Genomic DNA, 14,017 nt, shown 5'->3' on the forward strand with positions numbered 1-14,017 from the left:
TCTTTTTGCCATTTCCTAATTATTTGAAAATAGAACAGGAAAGCATATCACCTTTTTCCAGTAAAGAATAAAGACACATAAATCTGGTCGTTGTGGTTTACATTCTAAATTTTAATTAGTAATTTAGAAACATGCTTCCTGTTAGAGTCAAACAGATGATTCCTCTGGGAAGGAGAGATAAAGAAAGGGTCAAATAATAAATGCTATTCTTTATGAAAGAAGGGTTTGCTTCGGTATCTTGAAAGAGTAACAGGAAACATTTGAAGATGCAAACAGAATTAGCACAAGCCAGTGTAAGCTGAAGAAAAGTTAAGGGATGGTCACCCAGAGTCTAGGGATAGGTCTTGAAGAAACTCCCAATTTTCAAGATAATAATTTCAAGCAATTAATATTTCCTAGTTCTTGTTTTATAATGATAAAATTGGATAGTAACCAAAGGAAATATGACTTCACATCTGCCATTCTTCTTGAAAATCAACTACCACTTAATTTTTACATACTGGCTCTTTATGCAAAATCAACTCAAATCTATCAAGTGCTATTAGTGAGTATCTCCCTACTTCACTAATCTCTTTCTGAAATACAGACACACAACATACACTCACTCACATGCACATCTTTCTCTCCACAACCATTGTTTGAGTAAACTCTCAGCCTTCTAAAGGATATCCATCAGGAGACATCATGGTTCTAATGTCAAAGGTCTCTGCAGTAGCATAGTCTGGTCCTCCCCAAGGGGGGCTAAGAAATACAACATCAGCCTTTAAGTGAGAAGCCAGCAGGAGGAAATCTCCACAGATGAACTCTATCTTGTCTGCTATTCCATAAACTTCTGCATTATTGCGAGCAAGATCAATCTTAACAGGATCAATATCAATGGCAATCACTAAAAGTGGGAAAAGAAAAGATGAGTCAAATGACATTGATCTATAGAACAGTTCATCTTCTGAGTAGTCTGATTTTTTTTTTCCTCTGTAAAAGAACTTTTTTTTTGAAGACTAAGGGAGTTTGGCACATATACCAGAGATAAAGAATTTAATTAAAATTTTTAATCTAAATTAGAAAAATTCACTTGTGCAGTACCAAGAAAATGTGACTGAAGGACCTGGCTTTCAAAGTTGGGTCATTCAGCCAGCTTTTCCAAAACCAGTAGTTATCTATTGAGAGGTAAACATGTGCTTAGTACTGTGCTCTGAACAGCCTGAGCAGCAAACACTTGGAAAGGTTACTGACTGCATGTCAAGCTTGTAACACTAGGATTTCAGAACAGATCCATTTCCTAAAATGAGATAGAGTCCAAAGAAAAACAAATGTGACTTCTACAGAAAAGCAAATTAAAACACATTATGACAAACCCATATAGCCAGCTTATGAAGAAATGTAAAAACATCTGTTGATAATGTTTAATGAGACATCATAGGAAGAAGGAACCAACAACGATATGTTTTCATCAAATGGGCTTTCATTTAATTTATTGCAATTTCATAATTAGCAATGCAAACATATGTTAATTTTAGCTCACTCCTCTGGCAGTAAATAACTCAAATGCACCTGTATGTGCACCAGGGTACTAGTGGCAATATTTTATATTTGGAAGGTCTAAGTGGAACCCTGATGTATACACCATGGTTGTCATGGAAACAGTTTTCTAGAAAATGCCAGTTTCAAAATTTGTTAACACTTTTGAGAAATAATGCACTAAATAAATCACTTCAACAATGAATACAAGCTCCAATCACATGTTGAAATCATGCATTTACAATGCTATTTTTTCTGTTCTAAACAAGTAATATTCGTAAGAGAAAAGATGAAAATGTCCTTTTCAGCTGTTCAATCTGCTCCAATTGTAGTACAGAGACAGACGGAAAAATATGCTAACACCAAAAACTCAATGGGAAAAATGATTTTCAACATTCAAATATATTCAGTCAATCTTCATGTTTTTCATCTTCATTTCTCCTAGAGGCTGCTTTGTCTTTAGGCCTAACAGAATGTAAGCACTTGGCCTATTATGTAAATGAAATGCTGACAAATGTTGGATGACATTTTATAGAACTGCATTGTCCAATAACAATAGCCGCTACCCCTATATGGCTATTACCTTTAATTGATTAAAATGAAATAAAGAATTTAGATCCTCAGTCACATTGCCACATTTCTTTTTTTTTTTTTTTAAGATTTATTTATTTGAGAGACAGCAAGCAAGCTAGCGAGCCAGGGGAGGGGTGGAGGGAGAGGAAGAGAGAATTCTCAAGCAGACTCCCCGCTGAGTGCAGAGCCTAATGCAGGGCTTGATCCCAGGACCCTGAGATCATGACCTGAACCAAAATCAAGACTTGGCCGTTTAACCCACTGAGCCACCCAGACGCCTCCACACTGCCACATTTCAAATGCTCAATAGCTACATGTGGCTAGTGGCTATCATACAGGACAGTGCAGATACACAACACTGCTATCATCACAGAAAATTCTAGTGGATAGCAGTAATACTGAAGTATACAGAAAAGTATAAAATTTTTAACATTAGGGATTCCTGGATGGCTCGGTGGATGAACATTAGCCTTTGGCTTAGGGCATGATCCTGCCGGGATCGAGTCCTACATTGGGCTCCCCACAGGGAGCCTGCTTCTCCTTCTGCCTATGTCTCTGCCTCTCTCTGTGTCTCTCATGAAAAAATAAATAAAAATATTAAAAAAAACCTTTACCATCAAAATGCAAAACTTTGTGGATTCTCTAACCATTCAGGTGAGTATACTCATAGACAACAACTAGCTGAATAGGAAATAAGAGGCACAACAGGATCATGTCAATTATAAACAATCCTTTTTCTCATATATATGGATACATGTGGGTATTCATGTATATTCACTTAAAGAGTAACTGATTATACACATATGTGTATATATAAACATACATACATGTGTGTATATATAAGCACACATACAGATAGATATACAGGCACACAATTACACTTCAAAAGTTTTGAATTCCCTACGATGATGCAGTCAGCTCTATCATGCTAGGTGCAGTACATATAACTAAAATTAGGACATCTGTGTTAGCTGCTGCTGCGGATTTGGGGGAACAGGTCATGGGACACCACTATACTGAACATGCTTCTGAGCTTCCCATTCCATATGCTGCAAGGACAGAAGCCAGATCCTGATACTACTAGAGAGGCGTTGTGTTTGCTTCCTTTTCCTCTCAGAGGCTATTCATCAGTAAACATGAGTGATTAAAAGATCCTAAGGGGCTGGGATGAAAGTTGGGGCTGGGATAACATGGCAGCCTTCTTTTAGCTTGAGACCCACAACAGACATTTTTCTTTACCAAATGTATACAGAGCTGCATAAAGCCTTGGCAAGGTACCTATATACAGAGAAATATAAATCTGTAATATGGATGGTTTCTATAATATTTTGAAAATATTTTCAGACCTATTTGCTGCTTTATCAAAGGACAGATTTTTAGAGTTGTCATGTTATGATACAATGTTAAAATGAAAATAAATTTGACAACTTTTGAGGAAAAATCATTTTCAACCAATAAACACTGAATTGAGCTCACAGGACTGGCTTATCTGGCAAGTGCAGAGAAAAAAATTTTACGAGTAAATAATGAATTCAAGGAAAACTAGAAAATAATTCCTATTCCAGGAAAACGTGAAAACAACTTTAATTGAGGCTATTGGACCACATAAGGTGAGCAATGTCATGCCCTGGAACATGATTAAATAAGGGTCACAGTTCATTAGCATGGGTTTGGGTCTCAGAATCAATGTCAAATTCTCCTTCATCATTTTCTAGCTTCTATATTATGCTTTCAGAATCATACTTTCCTAGTTAATCTTTAGAACTTTATATAAATTAGTAAGACTTAATTGTAACTCACTGAAATGGAAGCTACAGGTGTATGTTGGGGGGAGAAAAAGCATCTTCAGAGTATGACTTAATAATTGATGTCTTTAAAATGTCACATCATACTACACTTTAAAAAGAATTTAGAAAGAACAGAGATATCAGAAAAAAGTGAGTAAAAACTCTTGGCTTCATGACTCAGTCATGATCATTTGGGCAGACCGTTCAATTTTATAAAGCTTCCTTTCCCCTGGGAAATAGCACACGTACCTACCTACTTGTCATAATTCTTAACACATATATAGTGATAGAGGTTTTCTTTTTCATGTTTCAAAAATCAAACAACCATAAGAATGATATAATACTTAAAAGGTTTTTGGAGTCCTATAATGTTCAAGCTGAAAGGGATTACAGAGGATATGTCAATTTAAGGTTTCCTTTAAATTGAGGTTAAATGATGTCCAAAGTTATAAAGGTGGCAAAGCTGGAATTCCCTGTCCACTCTTCTTCTAAAGAATGGTTTTCCTTTTTAATATGTATAGTTTTATATAATGTTATAATCTTCACTTTGCCAAGCTGTGTTTGTGTAATTCTGGATAAGTTATTTCATCTCCTTATTTCTCATTTTATCTGTGAAACCCAGACAGTAAAAGATACACCTCACAAGATACCTGACTAATAAATTAATACATATTAAGCACTTACACCAGTACGTGATACAAAGTATATGCTTAATATATGCTAGTTATTATTATTTTAAATATTTGGCATCACATTACTAATTATGTATTAAATCTCAGCAAAGATAGGCTGAAGCAAAATGAAACATTTTTTGAAACTGAAAATAAATTACTTTTCTTCCTTTGATGGCATATTACCTCTCTTTCCGGTTAAGGCAAACTGAATAGTATTTCCTCCAACTCCACAGAATGCATCTACTACAATGTCACACTTGAAGGACTGGCTGACCCGGCCAGCAATGTGTTCAGCAATCTTCTCAGGGGTAACTGAAAACCAGCCCTCTGTGAAGGGAAGAGTATTTCTGTTAAGATGTTTGGTTTCAAGAAGCCAGCCCAAGCATAAACATAGCAAATATTATTATCTACACAAGCAAAACTTAGCTTCTCTTCTCAAAAAATTATAGATTATTTTTGTTTTTTAAAGATTTATTTATTTATTTGACAGAGAGAATGTGCACATGAACAGTGGAGGGGCAGAGGGAGAGGGAGTAGACTCTCCTTTGAGCAAGGAGCTTGATGTAGGGCTTGATCCCAGGACCCTGAGATTATGACCTGAGCCGAAGGCAGATGCCCAGCCAACCAACCCACCCAGGTGCCCCTAATTGACTTAGTTTTAAAAAAAAGTTCCACAAAACTTGTTATAAAAAGGAGCAGTACCATTTCCCTTCCCAATTTCCACAGAAGCAAGCGCCTTAATTCTTGCCTGATGCTTTTGTAATATACCTCCAATAATTGAATGGAATTTTAGTTTTTCTGTTTGAAGTATTAACTACTGACTATTATGAACGATGGAAAGTTAGCTATTCAACTGGCCAACTCCCCAAACTCCACTGAGTTTCCTGTTTCATTTCTAACAGGGAAGCATTGAACCAGATTTGTACTCAACACTTCGGAAATATTTGTACATTTCCAAAGGGTCAGGAAATGAAAGGAGCTGATAGCAACAGGTTGCAAAATTTTAAGAACAACAGAACTCTCTTCATCTTCAGAAATGGGGTCCTAAACCTACTCCAAAAGAATGAGGGTACTAACCTCCTTTCCCAATAGAAGAAATTAACATTTTTTTCAGAAAGATATTTCTCTGAACAAAATGATACACCAATTTTCTTGTTCTCTTTCCTTACCAAAAATCTAAATGGCTCCTCACTGCTGGAAGAATAAAAAAATAAACTCCTTTTATAGAATTAAAAAGCTTTTATCCAGTCTTTGTGCTCCTATGCGCTTTCTCCAATGTGCAATATTTTATAATTATAAGAACCTAAATTCTAACCCCAGATCAAGCTTCCTGATTTTGATAGTTAATAAAGATTAACATTTAAGTAGCCCCAATATGAAAATAAGCATCAACTTGCAGAACTGAGAAGGTGTTCAAGACATAGTAGGAACACTCAATAGAAGAACTCAGTTTCCAGTGTTAATTCATCAAATTATATCTTTCTACACTAGATATTACATTATCAGATATTCTGCTTAACAATCTATTGTTCTCCGGGTGCCTGGGTGGCTCAGTGGTTGAGCATCTACCTGTGGCTCAGGTAGTGATTCTTGGGTCTTGGGGTGGCGTCCCATTTCAGGCTCCCCACAGGGAGCCTACTTATCTCTCTGCTTATCTCCTCTCTCTGTCTCTCTAACAAATAAATAAATGAAATCTTAAAAAAACCCCAAACCCAACAACAATCTATTGATGCCCTTTGCTACCTATCGTAAAATATAGATTAAGTATACATTAAGCCTGAATATGAAATTTTAAAAACACATATATATCTAAATTGAGAGACACTGTAGAAAATAACTGGTCACTCTTCTTTGGACAACATCAAAGTCATAAAAGACAAAAAGACTGAGGAACTATTCCAGACAAAAGGAAACTAAAAAATCATGAAAACTAAACGTAACATGTGATCCTATACTGGAAGAAAAAAAATGCCATAAAGGACATGATTAGGGTAACAGATTAAACTAGGATCTGGACTGCAAATGATAGTATTGTAGCAATGTTAAATTAATAATTTTACCATTGTTGCATAAGTATCCTTGTTCTTAGAAAATACACACATAAGTACTAAAAGGTAGAAGCAACTGGACCAGAAACACATAGAGAATGGTAAGGCAAATGTGGCAAAATGTTAGAACAGTTGAATCTGGGTAAAGGGCATTATGAATTTCTTTTTTACTATTCCCGCCACTTTTCTGTAAGTCTGAAATTATTTCAAAATAGTGTTAAGCATTATATATATATTTTACCTCTGTCCAGTTTAATCCCATCATCAAAGCGGGAGAAGAGCCTGTATCTCTGGGCCCAGTATTTTGCCAGCTCAGGAACAGCAGCTATCTCAGGAGGCAGACCAATTACCTTTTTGCTCTTGTTTTTTTTCTTCTTCTTTTTCTTTTTACTTTCAGCTAAAATAAAAGAATATAAATACGCAGATGCCCAGTATGAAAAAAGACAATCATAGATGAATTTATGTAAAAAGTATAGCCACATTCAGTATTTATAATTAGGGAATGTACTGCAGACCATGCATTCAACAGCATCCCAGGAGAAGCAGGAGGGCATACTGTGCATAGCATGGACTTTAGATTACGGCCTCTATTTTGCTATTTATAAGCTCTCTGAGCTTGGAACAGTAACCCAGGCTCTCTAAGATCTAATTTTTAATTCCTCAAAATGAATGAATGATAGTATTTTACCTATTTACTTCACAGGATTGTAAAGGGAAATATGTAGAGATACTACATAGGTATAAAAGTTATTACGCTTGTTAGATAAGACACTGTTTTAGTCGGTCAAATGTGGAAGCCCAAACATTTCTCTTCCCTTCTTTAAAATAAAACCTCTTCAGGACTGATTAAGCTCCTAACTTTCAGCCTGGTCAGTCCTCCGAATCCAGATATGACCTGAAGGTCATATGGCTTCTGGGAAATTAAGACAGGTCACTGCTTTAAGGTTAATAGGAAAGGATCTCATTCATTCAAAGATTGACTTTTTCTTAGACAATTTTTATTATTTGGTAATTTGTTTTAAATTCTGAGATTAGAAATAGCAATTTAGAAAGAGTGCTGTCACAGCTAAGTAAAATGACAAGAACTGATGCTGACAAATAAAATTACCACCAATCCTCAAGGATAGGACTATATCTTATTATGGTCATCTGATCATTGCAAACAGCAGAACTGTCATCAATAGCGAAGTATAGTAAGAGTCTTTTAGGAGAGGGGATACTAACATTTTGAGTGAACAAATCCTTACTGCGCAAGATCATCCTTGCAAGACCATACGACATAACATTAAGCAACCCAGTGTACACTAAGTGCCAGGACCCCTAGATCATTCTAACAGCCAATATCTTCCAAATGCCTCTGGTGAGGAACCACCAGCATTATGAGGCAAGGTAATTAGGGGAGGACAGGAAAATGGGATGGAGGAATCAGACAACCTGGTTTTGAGTCCTAGCTATGCCACCCACTGGCACTGTGACTGCAGGTGAGTTTCTTAGTTTCTTTGAGTTTACTGTGTGTATTTTTAGGATGGGGATAATCCTGCCTACCTCGCTGGGTTATTTTATAGCTTAAATGAAAATAAGGCATATGAAGGCATTTTAGAAGTCTGCAGGTGCCACATGAACATCAGCTGTACGTGACAATAAAAAAATTTAAACTACCTTATGTATGCTTTTTAGAAAGGCAAAGAAGTATGTGATACAAAGAACTCAGCTCTCTCTACACACACATACACACACAGAAAAAAATTAAGATTCAAATGAGGTATTTTCCTCAATACTAAATTAAGAAAGAGACCATCACAATATAATTGTTTCATTAGATTAAGTCTGAAATCATTCATCGATAAAAATGAATACATGTCAAATGAAAATTTCTACCTCTTAAAGCTTCAATGTTCCAGTGAATACAATTATAAATTAAAAAAGAACATTTGCTGTAGAATACAATCAAACAGTACACAAAAGGGCATAAAGTGAAAATGTGACTCCATTCTCCATTCATTTCAAGCAACTACTACAAATACCTTATGTCAGGGTGCCATCCAAATAACAAACTACTACTACCAACAACCATTACCATAAAATACAAAATATATAAATAAGAAAATAAATTAATCAAAAGGAAAACCAGGGAAAAACCAAATTTCTAGAGGGATAAAAGGGACTTCCAGCTAGCTACCTTTAGCCCAGGGAAGAGGGCAGCGGCAGAGACCAATCTTAATGGCATAGACAGAGGTACTCAGTTTTCCCACATGCCTGGCCTTTTATTTTATCATGCTTGATCAACCAAAAGTATAGTGTTCTGTGCCAAATCATAGCTACTAGCACATTTACACTTACTGTGCCCTCTAAGAAATAAACAGCAGTGAATCCTTAAGTGTAGAGATGATTCAGAACTGAAAACTAGGGAAGCACACTATCTAAATTCATCAGCAGGTTGAAGCATATTTAGTCTTACCTTCAGTTTCTACCTGAAGAGAGTCTGGAGTAATCTGAGTAATACCATCTTCCTTATCTGTAATAATTACTATCGTGCTGTCTCCTTCATTTTTTTCTGTTTCAAGTTCACCAGCTGAAGACGTGGCATTACACTTTTCAGGCTCTGGATTATTTGTCTGCAGTGGGTCATCACCTTCTTTAACAGACATTTCTGGTTCTTCTGAATCACTGCTTGTGCACGTGTCTTGTATATTGTCATGAGAAATGGACTCCTGCGATGCTTCCTCATCCATTGGTTCATTAATCCATTTTAGGAATTTTTCTACCTGAAATTAAGTCGTCACAGGCTTGAATTCATTCCAAATTATACCTGCTTTACCATTTGGATCTCACTGAGAAAATGTTCTAATTATTAACTCTGATAAGTATACTATATTACACAAGCTAATTATACAGAATTCTGAGCTAACTGCACGTTAGTATCTGGACATACCATGACCTTATTAAAGATTTCTTTAAAAGGAAGAAAACATCAGATTAAACATATAACGATGACTTTCCTGTAATCAATGAACACTAAGAGGATAAAGCTGAACTGTTCCAGTAGCTTTCCACAAAGGCTTCTAACAACATAACATGATATTATTACAAATGTACCTACTTATTGAGTCACTAATATTAGCTTTACAAATTATACAGACCTTTCTTCAATGGCCCAGCCTATGATAAATTGTACTCCCTGCACCAAAGATAAACTCTAAAAAGATTAAGTGCCCATCTCTCTGTAAGAAAAAGAACAGTGCTAATCTTAGAAAGAATGCAAGCTAACCTTTAATGGAGCAGTAGAGTCAGTACAATGATTTCTAAAAACTGGGTTTCTCAGAAATGTTAACAAGGTGTTAACAGATGATATGTACTTCCTTGCAAACTTCTATAACAAGAGTATTTTTCATAACAGATCTTCATGATCTTCCCATGAGTTAGGAAATTGGAAGATGAGCACAGGCAACAATCCAGAATCTTCAAAGGGGCTATGACTATACATCAGTCAGATATCTAAAAACACAACAGCCATATTTCTTTTTTCTTTGGCAATACTTAGCAGTTATGTTTTTGCTCTTTGTCTACAGAGGGATATATGGCGACTATCACATCCAACCAATACATAAGACGTTCTTTAAGACTGGTTGGTCTGATATTGGGAAATGTGTTCCAGATATAACGTGGGCCGCTAAAATATTACAATATTATCAGTGACCAACCAATCCAAAATATAACACAAATAAATCCAGCTATAAATATGTAGCAGGTTTTGGAAGAATGCTGACGCTGGGAAAGATAATGTATCCTAAAGGTAAAACAAGGTCATCACCAGGTCTGGAGGTTTTTGTTTTGTTGCTCAAAGGTGCTGTTAGAAAAGTAACTGACACAAAGGTTCTGCTCACTAAAAAGTATTTTTTTTCTCCTATAATGGAGAATTATCACTCATCAACCAAAAATAATTCTAATTACTTTTGTTTTTCAAGTGCATGGACAGCAGGTAACAGCAGAGTCCCAGAGAGGGGCATGAATATTCCAGTTAGCAGTGTATTCACTAAATTAGCATGAAACTATTAGGATGAACTGGTTAGTGCAATGTTTGATTGATGACCTCAAAATTAAGGCTTACAATTAATGCTGGACCAGAAACTGACTTCCAGGATCCTACTTAAGCCTGAAGCAGATGAGAAATTCTCACTGTTACTATGTGTATAGGAGGCAATTTTACCTATTTATCTTCCCAGACACTGATACTTTGTAGCTTTCAAAACATCCCCTCTTCATATTATTGCCAACTTATTCTTTTTCGAATTTGGTTCACATGATATATGCCTTTAGGAAGCAAGGGGAAGAGAATTTTAGGTACTTTTTATATCTGGTAGAAATAGGATTTTTACTTGAAAAAAATTTTTTTTAAAGATTTTATTTATTCACGAGAGAGAGAGAGAGAGAGAGAGAGAGAGGCAGAGACACAGGCAGAAGGAGAAGCAGGCTCTATGCAGGGAGCCTGATGTGGGACTTGATCCCAGGTCTCCAGGATCACACCCTGGGCTGAAGGCGGTGCTAAACCACTAAGCCACCCAGGCTGCACTTGAAAAAAATTTTAAGGAGTCAAGCTTACAAAATAAATTCTATCTGTAAATATACAACAAAATGTAAACCTACCTTAGTCAGAGTTTTGCTTTTTTTGAATGTTTTTTCTGACTCTTCAGTAAAGAAAATGTGTTTGTTTTTCATATTTATTTGTCTTCTCATGTCCAGGAACTTTGACTTATACTTTACATTCTTCTGTAGGTATCTGACCCGCCGATGACTGAAATTTGAAATTCCACCGTATCTGTGGCCAAACCAAAGGAAGTTGACTCAAACCTTAAGTTCTATGAGTTTGTTTTCTTACATGAAAAGAATAAAAATGACAATTTTCACTATTTTTCTACTAGCAACCACCATATTAATTTCATTTTTCTAAATTACAAAAGTCAGAAATAAAGTTTGAATGCAGAGGAGTTTAAGGTCTTGGTTGCATGCTCATTTTCAACTAAATGTGAAATGCCGGTTGAGGATATCAAATACCTTATCTGTAACAGAAAGCATATACCACGTAGTAAAACATAGTAAAAAAATTGCAGAAAAATATGACCCCACTGCACATGAGGGAAATATTATCTTTTCTCATGGTGAGATGATACCAACTGCAACGGCCTTTAAGTACCATAAAGGAGAGATAAATAATAGTTTAAAAAATATTCATAATATTATGAGCATGTATTTCTGAACTAATAATTTGGATTCAATTTATTTTATTATTATTATTTTTAAAAGATTTTATTTATTTATTCATGAGAGACACAGAGAGAGAGAGAGAGAGAGAGGCAGAGACACAGGCAGAGGGAGAAGCAGGCTCCATGCAGGGAGCCCGACGCGGGACTCGATCCTGGGTCTCCAGGATCATGCCCTGGGCTGAAGGCAGATGCTCAACCTCTGGGCCACCCAGGAGTCCCTGGATTCAATTTAGAAGTCAATTTTTAGATCTATGTCCTTTTCTTGCTGCCTTCATATTATGTAGGTATCAGTTAAGATTTCATAACTAACAAAGTCTCACCCCTTAGAAACATCAAAGACCATAATATTTGTTTAAATCACTGGTACAAGCTGACACAGATGGTAGGTCTTTAATGAGCCTTAACTATTCAGTTCAGTCTTCATGGTATATGCAATAAACCCTTCAATATTCTTGTACTTAATGCTCGGGCATTTAATCCTAGAGAAAACTTATACTTTCTGTATACAAACATTCGCAGCAGCTTTATTTGTCCTGGCAAAATACCACACGCAATCCAAATGATCTTGAATAGATGAATGGTTAAACAAACTATGATACTTCCATAGTGGAATACAGCAGTAAGTAGGAATGAAACATTGGTAAACATAATAACTTGTGGGGAACCTCAAGGGCATATGCCTAGATCTTAGGAACAACCTAGAGGTACATACAGGGTAAGTCACACACAAGGATTAGATAAATAAGCATGTACTGATAAATCAGGATGTTCATGGTACATTGTTAAGGGGGAAAAAAGCAAGCTGCAAAACAAGTATAATATGATTCTATTTTTGTGTTTTTATGAAAAGGGAGTAACCAATTTATATGTACATAATCATAGAAACACACAAGTAAACTAGGAAGGATATATGCCAAACATTGCCTACCTCTGAGGAGTGCTTTGAAAGATTTTTACTCTTTCTTCTGTTTTGAGTTTTAATGTTTTCATAATAAGAAAAAGGCTACTTCAGATTTGAACTTTTCATGACATGTTTGCTATACATGTCAGACGTATGGAGGTAGATACATGAGATGCAAGGTGAAAAAGAGAACCACACTTAGAAGTCTCAAGAGCTTGGCTTGAATCCTTGATATGATCCTAAGTCACAAGCTCTGTGGGCTGCAGTTGCTTTATTCATGAAATTTTAATAATGATACTGGATTGCTATGAAGTACAACTGAGTTAATAATACATGTGAATATATCAAATGTGTGGTAATCTCTCTGGAAGAGAGGTTAATGTTTTAACTGTAACATCTCAAATGGTATCAATTCTATAACCATCATTAGCTACTGAATATCAGAGAACTTGAAAACAGCTGAAGTGTTAAAATTTCAGACAATAGTATTTATGTTGTATTTATGTATAATTACTTTTGTCCTGAGCCATGCTTGAATCCCAGAAGGGAACCATTGTCATCAAAGTCTGAATCCGGGTTTTCATCAATGTCCAGTTCGTGGCTAAACAAATAAACAAAAGGTAAACAGTGATAAGCCATTATGTCCAGAGCCCACCAGTTCAGGTAAGTATCAAAAAGATACATAGTCAACCTACATACACTTTCCTATTACTACAATCAACCACAGCTCACAAATCCAGAAAGAAAGGAAAGAATAGTTTACTCAGATTTTCCAGTTACCCAGGAGTGTCTGGAACACAGCAACAGGCACCTAAATCCTAATTATCTCTATTCTTGAACATGGTACAGACATAGATCTCTCTGACACAGATCTCTCCATTCACCTTTGGAAAAATACCTGTAAAAGCTGTAGCCTTAAACTAATCTCCTAGAGGGCTACTTTTAGAAGTCTTCCTTAAAAATGGCGAAACATTTGAGAAGTATCAAGCCAACCAAAAAAATTACAAAAAAAAAAAATATTAAGAAGAATAAGGTTGTGATACAAGTGATAAGTAACCCATGATCATTGATCTATTGGGGATGCCTTCCTGACCCCTATTACTTTGTGACAGTACCAAGTAAGAAAAAATGGTAAGAAATAATTTCTACAAATTAAGGCCACTAAACATTTACAGTGGACCTATTAGGTTCCGGAAATGTGAATACACCACTCACATAGTCTCTGCCTCTGGGAACTAAAGGTGGAATTAACAAG

The 14,017-nt window shown here is 35.8% G+C and overlaps 1 protein-coding gene across 4 annotated transcripts in view; it reads right to left on the minus strand.

The window, feature by feature from the left end:
- TGS1 (trimethylguanosine synthase 1) overlaps positions 1–14,017 on the minus strand; it is a 41,059-nt gene that overhangs the window by 13,626 nt on the left and 13,416 nt on the right. For 3 of the 4 annotated variants that reach the window (XM_072804596.1, XM_072804599.1, XM_072804598.1), the window contains exons 6-11: positions 13,277–13,363; positions 11,241–11,416; positions 9,059–9,361; positions 6,842–6,997; positions 4,736–4,879; positions 670–886 (exon numbers count right to left, since the gene is read on the minus strand). In XM_072804596.1, the coding sequence (XP_072660697.1) occupies positions 670–886; positions 4,736–4,879; positions 6,842–6,997; positions 9,059–9,361; positions 11,241–11,416; positions 13,277–13,363 (1,083 nt within the window). Of the gene's footprint in view, positions 1–669; positions 887–4,735; positions 4,880–6,841; positions 6,998–9,058; positions 9,366–11,240; positions 11,417–13,276; positions 13,364–14,017 lie in introns of all 4 variants that reach the window. The other variant, XM_072804597.1, reaches the window with a different exon arrangement.

The sequence above is a fragment of the Canis lupus genome, chromosome 28 (genome assembly GCF_048164855.1).
Source record: "Canis lupus baileyi chromosome 28, mCanLup2.hap1, whole genome shotgun sequence".
NCBI lineage: Eukaryota > Metazoa > Chordata > Mammalia > Carnivora > Canidae > Canis > Canis lupus.